Source organism: Spermophilus citellus (genome assembly GCF_964194105.1).
Source record: "Spermophilus citellus genome assembly, chromosome: X".
In the NCBI taxonomy this organism is placed as follows: Eukaryota; Metazoa; Chordata; class Mammalia; order Rodentia; family Sciuridae; genus Spermophilus; species Spermophilus citellus.
The window spans coordinates 80,501,909-80,525,032 of record NC_138190.1 but is presented as its reverse complement, the minus strand read 5'-3'; the positions used below and the strand labels follow the sequence as shown (position 1 = coordinate 80,525,032).

The 23,124-nt window shown below is 34.6% G+C and overlaps 1 protein-coding gene across 21 annotated transcripts in view; it reads right to left on the bottom strand.

Moving 5' to 3' along the window:
* Positions 1-9,610, bottom strand: part of LOC308639592 (transmembrane protein 182-like) — a 569,067-nt gene extending 559,457 nt beyond the window's left edge. For all 21 annotated transcript variants that reach the window (XR_014020074.1, XR_014020075.1, XR_014020076.1 and 18 more), the window contains exons 1-2: positions 9,349-9,610; positions 4,292-4,412 (exon numbers count right to left, since the gene is read on the bottom strand). Coding sequence is in view for 15 of the 21 variants with exons in the window: in XM_081277828.1 (XP_081133954.1) it covers positions 4,292-4,412; positions 9,349-9,504 (277 nt within the window). In the remaining 6 variants the exon portion in view is untranslated. The remainder of the gene's footprint in view (positions 1-4,291; positions 4,413-9,348) is intronic.
* Between the last annotated feature and the right edge of the window lie 13,514 nt (positions 9,611-23,124).

Genomic DNA, 23,124 nt, shown 5'->3' with positions numbered 1-23,124 from the left:
GTTAGCAATTAGAATAAGGATTTTTTGGTCATCACAGGAACCTTGTCGGCTTGTTCCTGTGGCAAGCAAATGCATCCTCATAACTTCCAAAATTAAAAGTAAAATATAAAGAAGCATATTTGATATCTCTCATCAATAGAACATTATTTAGTAACACAACTATAAAGAAAAAGTCAGGTTATTTAACTTAGAACTAGCTTAAATTTAGGACTGTAACATAGAAACCTGTAGAATTAAATTTTGTCTGAAAAAGATATCTTTTGTTAGCATTGATAGGCAGGCATGTTTCAAAAATATAGGCTCTGAGTAGCTCCGGTAGAAATCTGAAACACAGCAAAACAGGTCAGTGGCTGGAAGGCGGGACTAGAAGTCCTGTCTGAGTGACTGTGGAAGAACCAATCGGCAGCCCCCAAAAGTGTGGGAGGTGGGACCAGGAAGCCGCTCTTCTGGCTAGGCACCCCATGGTTACCATGGTGATGCAAGCAACATGGAGTCCGCTGCTCATTTTGGAGGCAAAAGTTCCCCAAGGTTTCCTAGCCGATTGCATTTTGTTTGATTTTGTCTGCATTTTTCCCCGCCTGGCCAAGATCTTACTGCGGTAGCAGCTTGTTCTGTCTCTGGACCGCCCCGTACACTCTGGCTTCCGGGGCCCGGGGTGGGCCCCTGTTCCCGTTTTCCGGCTGCAGTGGGCGTCCCTGAGCATCAAACTTGGAATTACGCTCGCTGCTGTAGCTATCTGAGCATAGACCCCAGGACCATAATTAATTTGCTGATTTATGATAGCATATTGTCCTGAGCCTGTTAAAATTTCAAGGTTACACTGTGGGAAGCCGGCGTCCTGATTGACTCAGGCTAGCTCACGACACCTCTCTTGATTTTCACTTGTCCACAACAACAACAACAACAACAAAAAAAAAAAATCCCTCCGGACAATACAGCCCTGCAAAGTTGTTGCCAGTCACTAGGTGTCAGCTGATTGGCAGAGAAAAACTCGAAGAGAGTCAATGTAAAGGGGGCATGGGGTCTGTAATTAGTAATTGCCTCCTTTAGTTGTTTAATGTCCTTAAAGGCTAAAGAAACATACACTCTGGCCGGCTGTCCATCGGCATCCAGGTTTTCAATTACTGGAAAAGTTTGGGATATCTTAGGCTGCCACTGAACACCCCCCCTGCCTTCTGGGGTTGTCCTCGTTCCAATCGGGGTTATAAGGAGGGAGCGCAACAGGGATCGGGGCCGTAGATGCTTTAAATCTTGACTTCTTCATTCGACCCTCCAGTTCCTCTATCTCCCTTTCCAGTTCCTCCTCCTGCCAGCTGTTACCATGGAGCCCAGTTAGTAACTCCCTTATCTTAGAAATGTACTCAGCACTGTGAAGCCCAGCTCAAGGCCAGAGGCCTTGTTACATATTTGTGTGAAAAACTAGTAAGGGAGTGTCTAGCGCCTGGAGTGCTGATCTTTTCAGACAGTAGCCAAATAAAACAGGACACAGCAACAAAAGAAACACAGAAAACAAAAGTGAAAGTACACAGTGCAGCTGCAATAAAATATGAGGCTCTCTCTTTCTTAGTAGAGGAGCTGATTCCGCTTTGGTCGCGGGTCCCACTAACCGGGACTATCAGGTCCCGCCCACCGGGACTATCGGGTCCCACCCACGGGACTGTCGGGTCCCACTCACCGGGACTATGGGGTCCCACTTACCGGGACTGTTCAGTGCACCACCTCTGACGACTTGCAAGTTTTGATTTTCCCGGGTTTCGGCACCACTTGTCGCGACCCCCTTGCCCGCAAGGAAGACGCAACACCGGGAATCTTCTTACAGCTGTTTATTCAGGCTCTGCAGAGTTCTTCTTCCCCCGGAAGCCCCTCCCAGCCTTAATAAAGTATCCGAACACCCAATGTGAAGCTGCCACGTGGAGCTTTCTCATAGGGTGTCAAAGAACCAAGTGCCAACTCTCCCAAAGAAGGAGTTGTTTGTCACAGACCACAACGAGGCCGGCGCCATCTTGTAATGGCGACCGGTCTGAAGAAACGGCTCACCACAGATGTGTAACTGATGTGATGCTGCAATCTGTATATGGGGTAAAAATGGGAGTTCATAACCCACTTGAATCAAAGTGTGAAATATGATATGTCAAGAGCTATGTAATGTTTTGAACAACCAACAATAAAAATTTTTAAAAAAAGCTTCAGAGGAGGTTTTGCAATGTATTAAATAAAGATACTCATATGAAGGCATTGTATATCCCAATTTCTGATTTCCTATTTATAATTTATGTCTGTTCAATTTGTTTCCAGTCTACCTTCATACATGAGCTCCCACTACACCTCTCCATGAACCTTTCATGACACTCAAAGCGATATATCTACTCATGATGAGAACAGCATGAATTTGTGGCATATTCCATGTCACACTCCATTACACCTTCCTAAACAGCTTCCTTGAGAATATTTTCCTACCTCCATGTCTTTATTCATGGTACTCATGCACTGTGCCTTTATTAGTACACTGTAGTTATACATAATAGTTGAGTTCATTTTGACAAAATCATACATGCATGGAATTTTATTTACTCAATTTCAGTCTCCAGTGTCCTCATTATCCTCTACTCTTTCCCCTATTTTTCTTCCTCTACACTACTGGTCTTCCTTTCATTCTCCTATATATTTATTTCTGATAGATACATATACATAAAGGTATTCACTATTGTATGTTTATACATACACATAGCATATTTTTATTAAAATCATTCTGCATATCCTCCATGTCAGTAACTATAAGCCTAAATCCTTCTAATACTTCTCAATTTAATTCAATTTCTTTATCCAACAAAAAACCATCCATGGACATCTTTTTTTCTTATTAAGTTACCTCTTTGCTCTGACCTTTTAAAGATTTAATGCATAGGAATACTCATGATGTATAGGATGTACTACCTTGCTAAATTGCACCCTTGCCTTTTTTTTCTTCTATTTTTGAAATGTGTTTATGTCTTGTACCCAATTACAGAATAAGCTATTGAAGGACATGTTTTGTTTTGTTTTTTTAATTGCTTAGGACCTCACTAATTTTCTGGGGCTGGCTTTGAACTTGTGATCCTCTGGCCTCAGCCTCCCAAGTTGCTGGGAATACAGTATGTGCAACCATGCTTGATTTTCAATGTCTTCTTTATGAGTATCATCATTAAGTACGTAACATAAATATATGATATATTTAGTAACTATTGAGTAAATCTTCTCCCTGGTGAGTCCTGAAATAGGATTCTATTTATATTGACACTATAATTATTTTGCTCATTAATATGAGCAAATTGGATTATTGGATTACTTAGAACAAATAGTAGTTACCTATATAGCATTACAGCAATGACAAAACATGCCTAAGAAGTAGAGTATGAGAGCTCTTAATCATACCCTTTATTCTTACTAGAATTCTTTTTATTTTTCCATATCATATTTTAAGAATCATAATGTAATAAAAGTAGTGATAGATATGAATTGACCATGTTTGAACATTTTTAATTTACCTTAAATCTAAATCCATTTATTGCCATTAATTTGAATTGCAGATTGATGGAAGAGAATATCTAGAAAAATATTGAAAATTCAGGGACTAATTTTATAATAAACTTTTTGGTGTTTCATATTAAATTAACAATGATAAACATATTGTCAACAGTCATGATGAAGTGATATCTAAAGAGAAGCTATGACATATCCCTATCATAATCCAAAAAGTGACAAAGCCAGGATGAGAAACACTTTCTCTAGGGTGTAAATTTATTTCAGCAGGTAGGTAAAATTCCAGTCAGTTCTTAAAAAAATATGATTCCTAAATAATTAATCATATATTAAGTAAATACTATAAAATTTAAACATTTTGTGGCCTTATTGATTTAATTTTACTATAGCAAAGCAAAAGTAGCCACCAAAGTCAACTATCTTATCTTGAAAAAGATATGGATGATTTTCAGTATGATTCTAAGGCAATATGATCTTATTCATATGGCTACAAAATAGCCAGTTATTACTAGGAAGTACAGCTCTGTGGTAAAGTGCTTGCCTAGTATGTGCAATGTTCTGGGTATACTGCCAAACATTGAGGGGGATAAAAGCCAGTTGACTTCTAGATCAAGCACATGAAAAGATAAAGCGTTACCTTCTCTTGGAATTTCATATATCAACTATGATATATTTATTGATAAATGTCCCTTGAAATTCCCATATAGTTATATTTGAACATGAACATGAGAATATTCCTCTAAAATGTGATATAATAACATCTCATACTCACTAAACCAGTATCTCCAGACTGAAGTTTGTGGATCATCTCCGAAAAACCAACAACGCCAGAAGAAGCCTTCATGATGGTATATAACAGACATTTCCTCATAGTCCCTTATATCTTCATCATTCTATGAATTAAAACATTCAAAATTTCAAAGTGTTATTCCACAAATGAAATGCCATTTTCAGGGAATTCTATAAAATACTGAGATAATATTTATCTCCAGGGTAGAAAATACCTTTTTTATGTATACTGACAGTTTGTTTGTATATGAGTGCTTCTTAAATTTTAAGGTGAACAACTAGGGATATTGTTTAAACATATGCTCTGATTCATTAGTTCTGTATAGAACCTAAAAACATTCATTTCTTAGAAGTTGCTAAGTGATACCATTGTTGTTAATTTGTGGACAGCAATTTGAGTGCAAAGGTTTTATATGTCTCAAACAAAAAAGAAGGAGGAAAATGTTGATTTGTTAAAATTTGGTGGTGTGTGTAGATGGGTGATCATTATACTTTTCCTTCTATTATTGTGTATAGTTTAATGATTTTACATAAAAAATAAATATCAAAAAGTTTAAAATAAAGAATAAATACATAGTATTTGACTTACATTAGGCTCAACATATGCCTTTGACTGATTGGCCGCCTAATTAACAGCAACTTAATTAGTTGATAGCTTAAGTTTTACACACTTCAGAATTTTATCATGATCCAAGGGAAACTTATTTGATTTTTTGCCACATGACTGGTTAGTACTCTAAAAATAATATCAGTTAAACAATTGCCCCATGAAGTATATATAAATGTTACATATTTCTTCTACAATTCCCCTAGAGTATAACTTACAGAATAATTTTACTGTAGCAAATGGGCTTTTCCTATTCTCACAGTGAGCTGAGGCATAGAAGTGGTATCATTTATGTTTCATATTTAGATTAGTCCAACTGAACAAGATGAAAAAAAAACATTGCTCAGAATTTCTTTGGCTATTCTGAGTCATTCATTCTTGCAAATAAATTTTAGAACTGTGAAGAATGTTATTGGTATTTTGATGGGGAATGCAATGGATCCATATAAAACTTTTTGTAGTATAGTCATTTTGATGATATCAATTCTCCCTTATAGAAAATAGGACGTTTTGCATCTTCTAAGTTCTTCAATTTATTCCTTCAGTGTTTTATAGATTACATTGTAGAGTTATTTCACCTCCTTTGATATATTTATTCCCAATATTTTGAGATTATTTTGAATGGATAATTTTACTAATTTCTTTTTCAGAAGATTTATTATTGGAGTATAGGAAAACTATTTATTTATTAGTGTTGTTCTTGTATTCTGCTACTTCATTGAATTTATTCATCAGCTCTAGAATTCTGGTGGAATAATTTTCACCTTCTATATAAAGGATATGTAATCAGCAAACAGAGACAATTTGATTTCTTCTTTTACTTTTATGGTTTATATCATTTTATTTCCCTTATTTATCTTATTGCTCTGGCTAGTTTCAAGAACTATGTCAAATAAGAGTGGTTAAAATGGGATTTTTTTTACTTGTTTCTAATTTTAGAGGAAAATATTTTAGTTATTTTTCATTCAATATGATGTTGGTCTTGGGTTTGTCATACGTAGCCTTTACATTGTTGAGGTCAGATCCTTCAATCTCTATTTTCTCCAGAATTTTTAACATGAATGAGGTGGTGGATTCAAGAATGGGAATGGGGAAAATCTTAACAATATGATTTTTGGATCAATTGTGGATCAACTTTCTTCTTTTTCTATCTCATTGTCTCAATTTATTCTTGCTTAACAAGACTGTATTATATGTACAAAGGCAAAAACTGGTATGCACGACTTCTTGACCTCATAGTTTTCTTTTTTTCCTCCACATAAGTGTAACACTAACTTCTCAAACTATGTAATTCCACATTAGAAAACATATAAGTGCTCTAAACTCCAATAATTTGATATTTGTGATTCATTATTTTATTTATGCTCTTTTTATCTAGAAAGTGCTATTTTAATATTATTTTTAATAGTTTTAGTTGCAGATGGACACAATACCTTTATTTTATTTATTTTATTTTTATGTGGTGCTGAGGATTGAACCCAGTGCCACTAAACTACAACTCCAGCCCTTAAATTTTATTATTTTTTAAAAGAAATAATAAAAATAATTTTATTATGTAATATAAGATGAAATACACTGAATAGTTATTAACATGGTGTATTATTCTGCTATTTTGATTTTTATAATTCTTATAGAATTTATCATACTTACAAAACATAATGTTTTGTTTTCATCCACCTTACCTCTCAAAAGAAATAATGATGACAACATAATTTAAAATTCCAGAAATGATACAATTAAAATAGCAAAAAAGGGGGCTGAGTATGTGGCTCAAGTGGTAGTGTGCTCACCTGGTGTGCGCAGGGCACTGGGTTAGATCCTCAAAACCACATTTAAAAAAATAAAAAAAAATGATATTGTGTCTACCTAAAAATAAAAAAAATAAAATAAAAAAACCAGCAAAAATACATACAAATTTTAAAAGATCCAAGCAAAATAAACTTTCTTCTAGAATGAATAAAGCATAAATGTATGAGTACACATATACCTGCAAATAGTATGTACATCTACAATGTGTTCTACAGTTTAAATAAGTGGAGTATATTTATATCTTAACTATTATTCTTAATAGGGAAGCAATACATGGAGAGTATAGAGTAATAATCACCACCATCATCAATAAAGTTCTTTTTTTTTAAGAGAGAGTGAGAGAGGAGAGAGAGAGAGAGAGAGAGAGAGAGAGAGAGAGAGAGAGAGAGAGAGAGAGAGAGAGAATTTTAATATTTATTTTTTAGTTCTCGGCGGACACAACATCTTTGTTGGTATGTGGTGCGGAGGATCGAACCTGGGCCGCACGCATGCCAGGCGAGCGCGCTACCGCTTGAGCCACATCCCCAGCCCCAATAAAGTTCTTTTTTAACCATCCTTTTTTAAAACATTTACTGACATATAGAATTTTAATCCCATGATGACAACTAGACATTAGAAATTATTGAATCATGCCAGGAATTGCAGAGAATGTGAAATTCAGAAATGCAAACTCATTTTCTCTCTTACTGACAAGCATATATACATTTGATGATCTAGAGATGTTTGTACTCTAACAACTGTATTATTACAGGGATAACAGAGTATTAAATGATTGATTTGCTAATAATCATTTCCTATTTATAGCACAGTATGTTTAGATCAGATTTTTTCCTTACATGCATCTGGCAAATGAAGTAATGAAATGATCAGGAAATAGAAGATAGAACACTGGATTTAGAAATAGGGAATCCTACATTTTGGTTGCTACTCAGTCATTAATTCTATGAGCTTAAGTTATTCACATGCCACTTTTGAACATCAATTTCTTGATCTGTAAAATTCATTCAGTAATACTAAGAACCAACTATGTTCTAGTCAATGTACTTGTCACTATATATGCATAATAGATTTTTATAACCAATACAATCAACTTAATGTGCTAAAAATAGCACTAGATGAGGAATGAGATAACTGATACTTATAAAAGCTCAGACTAGATCATTTCTAAGATGACTTCCAGTTCTAACATTCTAGCATTCCATTTGTTGTCTGAAAATGCTGTTCAAACATGTCAAGTACTAATCCCTGGGGAGGACTGACAGTTCTTATCTAACACTTGTAACCAATCATGGATGAAAATGAAATAGATGGCATCCTAAATTGTATGCTATCAGAGATTACAGAAATGTGTATCACCTTAGACAATTTTTCTCTATCCAAAATTAATGAAGCATTAATCCATCAATAGTAATGCATCCCTTTGATCTCTTTGCATGGCAAATACCTCTAGGAGTGGAAGCACTTTAACCCAATATCAATAGGTTTACCAGTGTACTAGAGCTTTAGCCTACAGAAGGGTTTTAATAAGATCAGTTTTAATGTGAAAATCATGGACTAGTTAGGAACTGTAAATATGGAAGCCACTCTGAAAGGGAGAATAACATTTTTAAAAACTAGAGAATGATAGCATGAGAAGAAACTTTAGTCAAACTTTGGATGATCTGAGAAAAAATACTTCAGTATTTCCAAATCATCAGTCAGAACAATTCAAAGCATTTTTGTTTGACGTGCCACTTCTTCTGTAGTATTGACTTTTGTTAAGTGGTATAATAGTTATTATTTATATGAGAATCACTGCATAAAGAAAATATGTTTTACATGCAAAATTACAAGAACAATAATGATAATTTAATAGTACTGTTTTGTAACATGATTATATTTGAATGACCTGAAATTGAGAAAAGTTTGTAGTTCAATAGTGAACTATTTTATAAAATACACGTTCTTACTGGAATAAAGTTGTAACAAAACAAAATCAAGAAACTTTCATTAGTCCTGAAAGAAAATAATGTTCCAAATTTATTCAATAATTGGATTTAAAATATTTGCTTTTGGTTTCTCCCTCAGTCTCTACTTTTAATCATTCTTTTTTTATATTTTTAGTTGTCAATGGATTTTTTTTTTGCTTTATTTATATGTGGTGCTGAGGATCAGACTTAGGGCCTCACACATGTCAGGCAAGCACCCTACCACTGAGCTATAACTCCAGCCCTAATCATCCCTTTTAAAATACTAAAATGACTAAAAAAAATCACAACAAAGTAAATATTTTGCAAACTAATAAATCAAATTAACAAGTTTTAGTGTGAGAATAGCATTGTTGGTCTATAAACTTGTAATAATACCCATTCATAAGCCTACAACAATATCAATTTAGTCTGTTTGCATTATTTTGTTTTATACATCATTGTTTCCTATTAGCATCTTCCCATGTTCCATATCTCCAATCAATAAATTAAATCTGAAAAGCAGCTACTAAAATTTATAGGAAAATTTACTAAAATTAAAAGCCCAACTTTCATTCTATTACCCCATCAATTTTTATAGAAGATTTCCTTCGTAGACGTTTGTTTCTTTTGTTTGAAATCCCTGCTTTCTAAAGTACACATTAGATTTCTGTTTACCTCTTCTTCAGTGTCCAAAGTCCCATTGTTACAATCAAAACTTTCACAGGTCTCTGTTGCAAGTAGCCAATATTCTGTTCCAAATGCTACCAGAAACAGAATTATGCCAATAGCACCAATAATTCCTGCAATGAGAGCAGCAATTCCAATCTTCATGATAGAACTGTTAGTCTTGTTGTGAAAATTGCATGTAAAAGAAGTATTGAAATGACCAGTTGCTAGAGCACAGCTTGTGGGTCTCAACAGAAGACACTATTTTAAGACTAGGATTGACATCTTTTTGTGACTGGTCTAGGTTTCACTAGGCTATATGAGAAGAGCTATTAAAAGCAGATGACCTGGTTCAATTAAGCCATTGGGCTATCTACCACAAACATGTTCCAAAATTATTTCCTACAGAAAAAAAGCACCCTGTTCCACAACCTCCATATACCTCTCCCTCTTTCTCTGTTTCTCTCCCTGTCTTTCCTTCTCCCTCCATTCTCCCTGCCTCATATCTTACATCAATTTCAGGCAAAATTTCTCTATAAACAGAAGGAGGAAAACTACAATAGCAGCTCTGGCTATTAACTCCATGAAAGTGGAGTTAATGATATCTATAATGTAAGTAAGTACCCAGACTAAAGATCACAGATTATTCTAATTATTACTTAGTATTTTTCAATAGCTATAACTTAGTAGTAAGTGTGTACAAAATTTTCCACAAAACCTAACACTAAACCCAGTATTTGCAAACTGGTTTTAAAGACTCAGCATAGAGGGTGTCATCACACCTTTATTTGTAGGACATAAAACTAATTTTTCACAATTAAAAAAAGAGATTGGATAGTAATACTTCTGTCATATGTATAATGCTTTAACTGTAGTTTGGTACAAGAATTAGGATGTACTGACATCAAGGAAGGTAAATATACCAAAAATATCATTAATTTAATCAAATTTTTACTATACTTACAGAAAAGAACTTCATTGAAAGCCACTAAGATTAGAGGTGAGTTGATTAAATGAAAGTGAAAAAGTGAGTGGCACCATATTATTTAGTTCAAATAATAATGTTTATAGTTAGCTTGGGTTTGAGTACAACATTCTGCTTGCTAGCTTATGGCCTTGGACAAGTGTCTAAACTTCAGTTTATAAACTATCAAAATGAAAATAATTATAATATCTAATTTATTAATTTTTAAGATATAACACCCAGAAAGCATTTAATACCTGACACATCATAAGCAAAAAATAAATCATTTTGAGCATCTTTGGAAATTGTTCCATGTAAGATCTTTAGATATAAGAGGAAGCATGAGATATGTTTGCCCTTATGGAATATACTACTGATTAGGAAAATAACGTGTAGGCATATGAGTTAAATAAAAATATATATTTCAGTACTAAAATTATTAGTTGCAAGAAAAGATAGATTATCGCATACTTTCTACTAAGTATTGTGTGATTTTTGGGGGGAGTAAACTTGTGTAAGATCCATTCATTCTTGATATTTGAAGTGACTATTTCAGAAAGAGAGATAAAGAAAGAGAATGAAATTGATACATGATTCAAAGAACGTTGCAGTGGCTCAAAGAAGAAGAATGATGAAGGATTTGGACAGGTGGCCTTAATAGGGGTGACAAGTTGAGGGATTTTGAGTGGCTATCCAAGAAGACAGACTATGTACAACTGCTCTTGCAGACTTTCTACCCAGCTTGGAATGTAAACCCTCCCTTAAACCTTCAGCTTTGTTGGCTGAATGTATTATTCTTTTTTTTTTCCTTTAATTTTTTTATTGTTGGTTGTTCAAAACATTACATAGTTCTTGACATATCATATTTCACACTTTGATTCAAGTGGGTTATGAACTCCCATTTTTACCCCATATACAGATTGCAGCATCACATCAGTTACACATCCACTGTTTTACATATTGCTATACTAATGTCTGTTGTATTCTGCTGCCTTTCCTATCCTCTACTATCCCTCATCTCCTCCCCTCCCATCTTCTCTCTCTACCCCATCTACTGTAATTCATTTTCCCCCTTGTTTTTTTCCCTTTCCCCTCACTTCCTTTTATATGTAATTTTGTATAACCATGAGGGTCTCCTTCCATTACCATGCAATTTCCCTTCTCTCTCCTTTTCCCTCCCACCTCTCATCCCTGTTTAATGTTAATCTTCTTCTCATGCTCTTCCTCCCAACTCTGTTCTTAGTTACTCTCCTTATATCAAAGAAAACATTTGGCATTTGTTTTTTAGGGATTGGCTAGCTTCACTTAGCATAATCTGTTCTAATGCCATCCATTTCCCTGCAAATTCTATGATTTTGTCATTTTTTAATGCAGAGTAATACTCCATTGTGTATAAATGCCACATTTTTTTATCCATTCATCTATCGAAGGGCATCTAGGTTGGTTCCACAGTCTTGCTATTGTGAATTGTGCTTCTATGAACATCAATGTAGCAGTGTCCCTGTAGCATGCTCTTTTTAGGTCTTTAGGGAATAGACCGAGAAGGGGAATAGCTGGTTCAAATGGTGGTTCCATTCCCAGCTTTCCAAGAAATCTCCAAACTGCTTTCCAAATTGGCCACACCAATTTGCAGTCCCACCAGCAATGTACAAGTGTACCCTTTTCTCCACATCCTCGCCAGCACTTGTTGTTGTTTGACTTCCTAATGGCTGCCAATCTTACTGGAGTGAGATGGTATCTTAGGATGGTTTTGATTTGCATTTCTCTGACTGCTAGAGATGGTGAGCATTTTTTCATGTACTTGTTGATTGATTGTATGTCCTCCTCTGAGAAGTGTCTGTTCAGGTCCTTGGCCCATTTGTTGATTGGGTTATTCATTTTCTTATCATTTAATTTTTTGAGTTCTTTGTACACTCTGGATATTAGGGCTCTATCTGAAGTGTGAGGAGTAAAGATTTGTTCCCAGGATGTAGGCTCCCTATTTACCTCTCTTATTGTTTCCTTTGCTGAGAAAAAACTTTTTTGTTTGAGTAAGTCCCATTTGTTGATTCTAGTTATTAACTCTTATACTATGGGTGTCCTATTGAGGAATCTGGAGCCCGACCCCACAGTATGTAGATCGGAGCCAACTTTTTCTTGTATCAGACGCCGTGTCTCTGATTTGATATCAAGCTCCTTGATTCATTTTGAGTTAACTTTACTTTAAGTGAGTGACACACAGCTGGAAAAGCCACACAAATAAAAGAATACAAATATCCTTCACTTGGCAAAACTCCTGCTGGTATCACGCCAAGAGTACATGTTGGGTTGAAATTTTGTTGCTTATTTTTCAAGGAATTATTGTCAATGTTATATAAAAGACTCCTATAAAATATTCCTCAAATGAATATTAATATCATCTTTGTTTCTGAGAGTATTTTCAAGCTTAAAGTTTAAGTAGCCTTTTTTTTAAAGAGAGAGTGAGAGAGGAGAGAGAGAGAGAGAGAGAGAGAGAGAGAGAGAGAGAGAGAGAGAGAGAGAATTTTTAATATTTATTTTTTAGTTCTCGGCGGACACAACATCTTTGTTGGTATGTGGTGCTGAGGATCGAACCCGGGCCACACGCATGCCAGGTGAGCGCGCTACCACTTGAGCCACATCCCCAGCCCATTAAGTAGCCTTTAATAAGTCTAATGTACATAAGCTTTAAAAAGGTTCACAAATCAACTGAGAACTAGAATCTTGTGCAGGTGATTATATGTCGCCACATGAAAGTTACTCATCAGCTTTTTTTTTTATTTATTGGATGTTCACAACATTACAAAGCTCTTGACAAATCATATTTCATACATTAGAATCAAGTGGGTTATGAACTACCAATTTTTACCCCAAATACAGATTGCAGAATCACATCGGTTACACATCACATTTTTACATACTGCCATATTAGTGACTGTTGTATTCTGCTACCTTTCCTATCCTCTACTATCCCCCCTCCCCTCCCCTCCCATCTTCTCTCTCTACCCCATCTACTGTAATTCATTTCCCTCCATGTTTGTTATCCCATTCCCCTCATAACCTCTTATATATAATTTTGTATAACAATGAGGGTCTCCCTCCATTTCCATGTGATTTCCCTTTTTTTCTCCCTTTCCCTCCCGCCTCATGTCTCTGTTTAATGTTAATCTTTTCTTCCTGCTCTTCCTCCCTGTTCTGTTCTTAGTTGCTCTCATTATATCACAGAAGACATTTGGTATTTGTTTTTTAGGGATTGGCTAGCTTCACTAAGCATAATCTGCTCTAGTGCCATCCATTTCCCTGCAAATTCCGTGATTTTGTCATTTTTTAGTGCTGCGTAATACTCCATGGTGTATAAATGCCACATTTTTTTTTATCCATTCATCTATTGAAGGGCATCTGGGTTGATTCCACAGTCTAGCAATTGTGAATTGTGCTGCTATGAACATCGATGTGGCAGTATCCCTGTAGTGTGCTCTTTTAAGGTTTTCAGGAAATAGTCCGAGAAGGGCAATAGCTGGGTCAAATGGTGGTTCCATTCCCAGCTTTCCCAGGAATCTCCATACTGCTTTCCAAATTGGCCGCACCCGTTTGCAGTCCCACCAGCAGTATACAAGAGTACCCTTTTCCCCACATCCTCGCCAGCACTCGTTGTTGTTTGACTTCGTCATGGCTGCCAATCTTACTGGGGTGAGGTGGTATCTTAGGGTGGTTTTGATTTGCATTTCCTTGACTGCTAGAGATGGTGAGCATTTTTTCATGTACTTGTTGATTGATTGTATGTCCTCCTCTGTGAAGTGTTTGTTCATGTCCTTGGCCCATTTGTTGATTGGGTTGTTTGTTTTTTTATTGTCTAATTTTTTTGAGTTCTTTGTATACTCTGGATATTAGGGCTCTATCTGAAGTGTGAGGAGTAAAAATTTGTTCCCATGATGTGGGCTCCCTATTTACCTCTCTTATTGTTTCTCTTGCTGAGAAAAAACTTTTCAGTTTAAGAAAGTCCCATTTGTTGATTCTTGTTATTAACTCTTGTGCTATGGGTGTCCTGTTAAGGAATTTTGAGCCCGTCCCCACAATCTGTAGATCGGAGCCAACTTTTTCTTCTATCAGACGGAGAGTCTCTGATTTGATATCTAGCTCCTTTATCCACTTTGAGTTGACTTTAGTGCATGGCGAGAGGAGGGGATTCAGTTTCATTTTGTTGCATATGGATTTCCAGTTTTCCCAACACCATTTGTTGAAGATGCTATCCTTTCTCCATTGCATGTTTTTAGCTCCTTTATCAAATATAAGATAGTTGTAGCTTTGTGGATTAGTCTCTGTGTCCTCTATTCTGTACCATTGGTCCACCCGCCTGTTCTGGTGCATCCATGACAAAGAGCTGGTAAGTAAATTAAGAAACCAAGGAGTAATTGATAGTATGTGAAGAATTATATAGTGAGGTTGTGAAGAATTATATACTGAGATATTATTTCTCTCAACTTTTAAAAGCCGAGGACTATGCTCATTATTAAATTAACACAGTAACAGTTATTTTGACCACTAAGTTTTTAGAAACATAAGTGCATATCTAAACCACGGATTCCTCATTCTGGTGCTTGTTTATCTATAGCAAAAGGAATAATTTGTTTTTATCAGAATTCATTTTATAACCAATTGTCTCCCTTAATTGTCATATATCTTTGAAATTGGTAATATGGCATGAAGATTTCCTCATGTAGAGGACACTATCAATCTTTAAACAAACATAAGACAGAATTAAGTGCAATCCTGTAACTTATTAACTACATGTAAAACGTATGGTTATTAATCAATGGTTTGAAAAAATCATTTTTACTACTGCAGTTCAATTAATGTCTCTGATGTGCTTTAGAAAAATAATTATTTTTAACTTTGTTATCATTTTGACATCTTTAGAAGATATAAATATCAAATAATATATTATCACTTTATTGATATTTTCTAGGTGGAAAATAATAGAACTGAACAAAATGTAAAGCTGAATTCATGTAAATTTTATGAGGTATCCAAAATTAGAGTGATCTTTTTTCTTTATTATAAAATTAAAATCAGTTTAAAACTGTTTCACATGCATATTTTTTGTTCAATTTAAAAAACTATCAAAAACAGCTTCTTATATTAAAGTTATATCCCAATGTTTGATTCATTGTTGGTAAGAATGAATGCTATTTAAATTGATTTGTCATAAATTATATTTTTATAAGCTCTAAAGTATTCAATTTAAAACAACATGCTCCTAAATTTACAAGGGATAAAAGATTAGGTATTCTATTTATTTTAGACACAGAACATGCATGATTTCAGTCAATATTTGGAATGACTTTATTTATTTTTACATTATGTCATACATATTTTCAAAATGCTGGAAAATCACTCTTGCAATTTTATTATCTTCTGAGCAACGTAATGGTATGGATGCAGAAAAAAAAAAAACTAGACAGGCAACTTCAAAATTCTAATTGATTTCTTTTTTATTGATATGCAGAAACATGCTCCAGTTTGTAAAATTAGAAATTGTAGTGTCAAACTTTTCAATTCATTCTCTTATGATTCTTGAACCTGCCCTCTTTTAAAATATCAATTGTAGAGATTCCACATTTTCTTGGATATTACCAAATTGTTTATTATATGGAATATAAACACTCAAATATCATTTATTCTTAAAAATCCTCTGTTTTGCTTTATGTGAGGTTGAAGAATATTTTAAAAATATGTATCCTGTGAAACTGTTGATTTTCCCATTTCCCTGTTAAAAATACATAGCTAAACTAATTCCATTTCCTATTATCATGATAAAAGATTGTTATGCCATTTCTTTTCTTTTTTTTTAAAGAGAGAGAGAGAGAGAGAGAGAGAGAGAGAGAGAGAGAGAGAGAGAGAATTTTCAATATTTATTTCTAGTTCTCGGCAGACACAACATCTTTGTTGGTATGTGGTGCTGAGGATCGAACCCAGGCCGCACGCATGCCAGGCGAGCGCGCTACCGCTTGAGCCACATCCCCAGCCCAATTATACCATTTCTTAAAGAAGAAAGAGAGAAAGAAATGAGACTAAAAGAATAAAATATTTGTCTTAATAATGAGTTATTCTCTTCTAACGCAACTATCAGCATTCATGAAGAATTTATCATGAAGTATTGTTCCTAGGTCAAATTTCTGGCCAGATAGACATGTCTCATATGATATAATAAAAATAAATAAAGTGGTAATTAAAGTTCATCTTCTAGTCCATAACCAAGTGGACAAAGTTATTTTGACTAGAGAATCAAACTCAATACTGTATAACTATAATTAGGTTAAGCACCATTATGGAAAATGATATGTGCTAGCTTACATAGAACATGGCACCATTTAGGATGAATATATATTTTATTATTATAAGATAAGATGGTTTAAATGTATTAAATTATTTAAAAGCAAAACAAGAATCAGAACAAGTTCAGTAAATTAATCCCTGTATAGTCTCTAATGTGAACCATTAGTAGGAAAACAAAAACAAACAAACAAACAAACAAAAAAACAATGAAACCAATGCTAAGTGTTCTTTCACTCCAGTGGAAAAGCTTATTGTTGAGATGTACTAACACAATGACATCAAGATGAAACTGACAGAATTCTATGCTTGCACACCATTACTGTGTTTTCTATATTCACAGAGAACATTAAAAATTAATGTTTTTGTAACAATATTCATGGTAATGCACTTTTCACTGGCAAAGAATAATATTAATATTGACACATGACAAATAAAACATAGAAACAGATACATTTTTTTACAGAAAAGGCACTCTGCTCTTTTAAAATGTAGTAATACTTTCCAAATTAATGTGATTTGTTTTTCATGAGTATATCAATTTCTTGGCCTTTGCAAGTATAAACTAGGAAATATCCCCCAATCATCATTATATTTTTGTTTTTTCTGTACCTAGGGGTATCATAATAGACTTTGAAAATGTCAAAAATAAAGCATTTCCTTTCCCATTTAGTTTTTCATAAAAGTTAGCATATTATTTTCTTGAATATTACCAAAGTGAGGAAATCCAGTCTCACATATAAACTACTACGTAAGGAAAAACTATAAAGTCCTGATGTTGGGTACCAGGGTCTTTTAAATTTCAGAGACTATCTGTTATGGTTTAGATCTGAGGTGTTCCCCAAAAGCTTACATGTGGGAGAATATAAGAAAGTCTGGAGGTGAAATGATTGGATGATGAGACTCTTAACCCAATCAGTGCATTAATCCCCTGATAAGGACTAACTGGGTGATAACTGTAGGCAGGTAGTATGTGGCTTGAAGAGATGGTTCAATGTGGGCATGCCTTTGGAGTATATATTTTGTCCCTGGCAAGTGGAGTCTTTATCTGCTGCCTGGTGCCATGTCCTGAGCTGCTTTCATCTGCCAATCTCTTCAGTGGTAATGGTGTTCTGCCTCAGCTCAGGCCCAAATCTGCAGTTGTGTGCATCAAATAAATTTTTTCTCTTCTAAAATTTTTCTTGTCAAGTTTTTTGGCAATAGCAGCAACAACAACAAAAAAATGAATAAACAACATCTAACAATGTCTACCAATTATCACTTATTCATAAATATTCACAGCTAAGAGGGCTATGTAAGAGAAGTTACAATGTGTCTATATTTTGAAGCATGCATATTATTCATGAAAGGAAAGCCACAAAATAGTTTAAATATTAAAAGCCAGAAACTGATTTATTTTGGGGGGACATCAACTTTACTCCTTCTTGACTTTTATTTGAAGTAAAACAAATAGAAACAACAAAACATATTTTATAATGACCAAAATTTTATTTCCAAATCAAGGAATACATTATGCAGAAGTAACAACAAGTCTTTTTAATTAATATTAAGAGAATTAGTTTAATATATTTACAGCTATGATGCATGATAATTAAATCATATTTTAAAATTCATTTAGTTTTGAAATTCCAAAATGACATAGTTTGCAGAATATCATCCCTTCTAAAACTTGGAATAATTTCAATCATAGACAACTTCACTTAAACAGAGATTCCATTGATCAGCAAACAGATCAATGCAACATTGATCTATCGGTTTCTCACTTCACACTTCAGGTTAAATGAAAATCTAAAGAAAAGGCTCGTGTTTCAAGGCAGTGACATTTGATATCTAAGAGGAAAAGTGGCTTTAATAGAAAGAAACTTTTGGAATTTCTTTTGAAGGCTGATTTTAATGGATTCAGAATAAGTAGGAGAAACAGTTTGATGAAAGCAAACCCATGGTTGATTTCCCCAGAATGGGAGATATTCCAGGAGTGAAAAACACTACTAGGCAGGGAGAAAAGTCACCTGGCTCCCTGGGAAAGTAAGGCAACCAACCAGCAGCCATGCTTCTGGTGGGGAAAACAGGGATGCTGTGTGGCACAACTGCAAACAGAGTTGGCAGAAAAGGAACTCCTGGAGTGGATCAAAAAACTTGAGGGGCTGAGGTTGTAGCTCAGTGTTAGAGTGCTTGCCTAGCATGTGCGAGGCACTGGGTTCTATTCTCAGCACCACATATAAATAAGTAAATAAATAAAGATCCATCAACATCTTTAAAAATTACAAAAAAAAAAAACTTGAGAGATGGAAATAGGAAACAAGGGAGCAAGCTGACATCATTCCTGGCACTATAGTAGAAACATAAGAATATCTTCATTCAAAAGCAGATACCCAGTACTACATATTCATAGAGGGGAAGCTGAAAACTGTGGACATTTTGTTCCTACACCTTTAAAGTGGATTTTACCAGAAATCCAGACATCCTGCAGAGACTGACATTTCCCCCACCAATACAAGGTGTTGGTTAATTCATATGAAATTGGCATCCAATTGGCAGGCTGACCTCTGGAATAAGGAGCTCACTGATGGTTGAGAGGACTTGGACTGATCAAGGTCAGCGGGAAAGTGGGCACTCCATCACAATCTTCCCAAGTCCAGAAGAGACACAAAACACATTAGTGAGGCTCTCTTATTAGAATAAGGGGTGTGATCAACTCAATCACTCTATAGGTAGAGTGGATTAAAGGACTTAGTAGGACCCCTGCCAGCCTTATATTATCACTCCTGGAAACAATAAAACAGCCATTCTGAGGGAAAGAAAATCTTTGAAGCAGACAACATTCTACCACTAGATCCAATCAGGCAAGAAAGGGAGGGACTTCAGCATACAGACTTCTCCAACAACTTTGGCCAATGGGGTTCAGAGCTAAGAAACAAACATACCATCAGTTATCAGTTAAAACACATTTTTTTTTTAATTTCAGTCATTTTAATGTATAAATACAAGTAGTACCTAATCAGTCACAAAAAGAAAACTAGGAAAATACCAAATGGCTAAAATAAAAAGAAAGGGGATATCAGTATAATATTATAGATATTAATAGTAATGAGAATTGAACAAATTAATGCCAATGGATTTGAGAATCTAGGCAATTTGGGCAAATTATTTAAAAAGCAAAATTAGCAACTGATACAAAATGAAAAAAATCTGTACAAACAAAATCTTCTGAGGAAAATCTGTGATGGATTCTTTTAAATAGTTTAACATGACATAAGCAGAGTGTTGTGGCTCACACCTATAATCACAGAGGCTCAGGAGACTGGGAGGAGGATTGCATGATTATGCCTCAGCAACTTACGGAGGCCCTAAGCAATTTAGTGAGAGCCTGTCTCTATATAAAATATAAAAAGGGCTGAGAATGTGGCTCAGTGGTTAAGCGTCCCAGGCTTCAATCCCTGGTCCCAAAAATAAATTAATTAATTTAATTAATTTTTTTAAATGACATAAATAATTAGACAAGTTTTTAAAGAAAATGGAAAAAGGAAGGAGTACTTCCTAGCTCATTTTGTGGGACCACCATAATATTGTAGCAAAATTTCATTAATATTACAAAAAATTATTATACCCTAGTGCTAGACATATTCAATGATGAATTATTCTGAAAATTTAGGATAATGTAACAAAATTATACAAATTCTTACAGAAAATAGACAAGGAGGGACTGAGGGCATTGCTCAGTGGTAAGAATGTTTGCCTGGCATGTGTGAGTCCATGCTTTTGATCCCCAGAATTCAAAATAAAAATAAACAGATAAGGTTAACTATTATTACTAATTAAATGTAATATTATATTGGAGATCCTATCCCTATCCAGCAAAGTAATTTGAGACAAAGAAATAAAAGCTTAAATACTGAAAATAATCATAAAATGCATTATTCAAACAGACACACACACACACACATATATATATATATATATATACACACACATATTATATATTATATATATATATATATGAAAGCCAGATTCAGTGGTATATGCCTGTAATCACAGCACTTGGCAGGGTGATGTGGGAAGATTATTGAATCAGGAGTTTGAGACCAGCCTGGTAATCAAAGTCAGACACTTTTTAAAAAGTAAACAAAAATTCCAAAAGATTTGGGTTCATTAAAAGTAATATATCAGGGCTGGGGATGTGGCTCAAGCGGTAACGCGGTTGCCTAGCATGCACGGGGCGCTGGGTTCGATCCTCAGCACCACATAAAAATAAAAAAAAATAAAGATGTTGTGTCCACCGAAAACTAAAAAATAAATATTAAAATAAAAGTAATATATCAAATAGCCTTGTTGTTGCACGAAAGTTTAATTTATAAAATCAGTTTTATTTTTAAAAACATTCTAAATTTCTGGATTCACTTTGTCAAATGGGTCATGATTTAATCCTCTTACTAAAACTGCAGCTGGAAAGTAATTATCTGCACACTTCCAGTGTATAACTATCTGCTTTGCTGACCCTATGAAATGATGAAACATATCAAATGTACAGTTTCTAGCAAAAGCCAATACCATATATATCTCTGATTTTACCCTAGAATAGAACACTACTAATTAGGATTGTATCTCAGTATGAAATACTGAGATCAATGCATAGACAGACATCAATGCATAACATGCACACATGCTTGCACATTTTGTACAGTTGTTTCTGTTGTTTCCATTTGGATTAATATCTTTGAGAGGATATAGAAATGTGATGCATGGAAGTAAAGGTAAACAATGGTCAGGTATCTTTAAACATCTGATTCAATATATACTGTGTGGAATTCACAGCAATGATAATAGGAGATCAAACTATCTTTTTTACTATTAATTAAGCAGTATGTGTTATGATTCAAACTGTGGATATGCCATGAGGTAATAAATATACTGTCTCACCATTATCTTACCCATGATTTGATATTAATTTGTTTGATGCTCCTAAGATTGGGTGATAAGAACATTTTTGTATAATATTCAGTAGATTGGTGGGCAATTTGAAGTGGTTCAGCATCTGTGGAGCTAGTTGGTGCTATTTTGATAAAAAATGCTTGTGTAGGGTTGGGGATGTGGCTCAAGTGGTAGCGCGCTCGCCTGGCATGCGTGCGGCCCGGGTTCGATCCTCAGCACCACATACCAACAAAGATGTTGTGTCCGCCGAGAACTAAAAAATAAATATTAAAAATTCTCTCTCTCTCTCTCTCTCTCTCTCTCTCTCTCTCTCTCTCTCTCTCTCTCTCTCCTCTCTCACTCTCTCTTAAAAAAATGCTTGTGTAATTTTTATAACAGGATTCTCAATGAAACACAGTGATAATTTTGACTTCAGAGTAGCCTCCATATTTTTCACTACATCTTCAACGATGGATGGATCAATGAATTTACAACAAATGTTCTTAAACAACCAAATTCTCACCAACAACAATGTAAAACATATCAAAATAAATTACTTTAGTGCATATTTGAACTATACTACCATCAAATTATTTCATCAGCAGAAGAAAACATTTGATGCCAGCTTTTCTTTTTCTATTCCCATGGAAATTCAATGAGTTTAAATGAAATTAAACATTATCATTTTCTTCTATAAATATTAGTCTCAGATTCAAAGTTAAGTAGTGGTAATAATATGATCTTTTTTTTTGGCCCTAAAATTTAAAGGACTAGAGATGACTTAAATGCATTCTCTGGAAATCTTTCTTAACTACACTGTGCTCGGTGTGACTGTCACATGAATATGAATAATAGTCAAGTGGATTCTATTGGTCTTTTATATTGTATAAAGCTAAAGGTCAAAATGAGTTTTAACTTCATTTGATGAGGCAACTACATCAACTAAGAAAGGTCACTCATATAAGTTTGATGAAACTTATGCACTTTCTAAACATAGAGGTTCAGGCTTTTTATTCATGATTTTTAATTTAAGTATTATGAAGTGTGTAAAGAACAGAATGCTAAATTGGAATGCAAATCACTGTTATAATTGTAATATTTAAATTATATCCAAAGTATCATTATCTTTCATAATTTTCCATTTCCTCTACTTCTTTTGTTTTCCTTTCCCCTGGTTCCTGTATTCCAAACTGAAGGATATGGACAATAGGCCTCAGCAAACTTCCCTTATTGTTCCCTACTTGCCCTCCTGCCCTACCCTAAATGAGTCCACCACCAAAAGTCCTCTGATGACCTGGCCCTGCTATGAGTCCACCACATCAACTAACTCTTCCCATGATTTGGCTCTGTTAAGGCCCTATAAAACCCAGACCCTCATGGTGGCTTGCCACTTGGCTATTGAGGTTTGCCCCCATTTCCTTTTTCTTTTTGTGTTCTGTTTTATGTGCTTTTATTTGGTTCCCTGAATGGTAAGTAGAATTTTGGGGGTTCTTTATACCCTCCCCATTCCATCAAACCTACATCTTTTTTCTCTTTCTCTCCATGAGACCTCCAGAACAGAAGCTGCTTTTCTGCCATTTTGT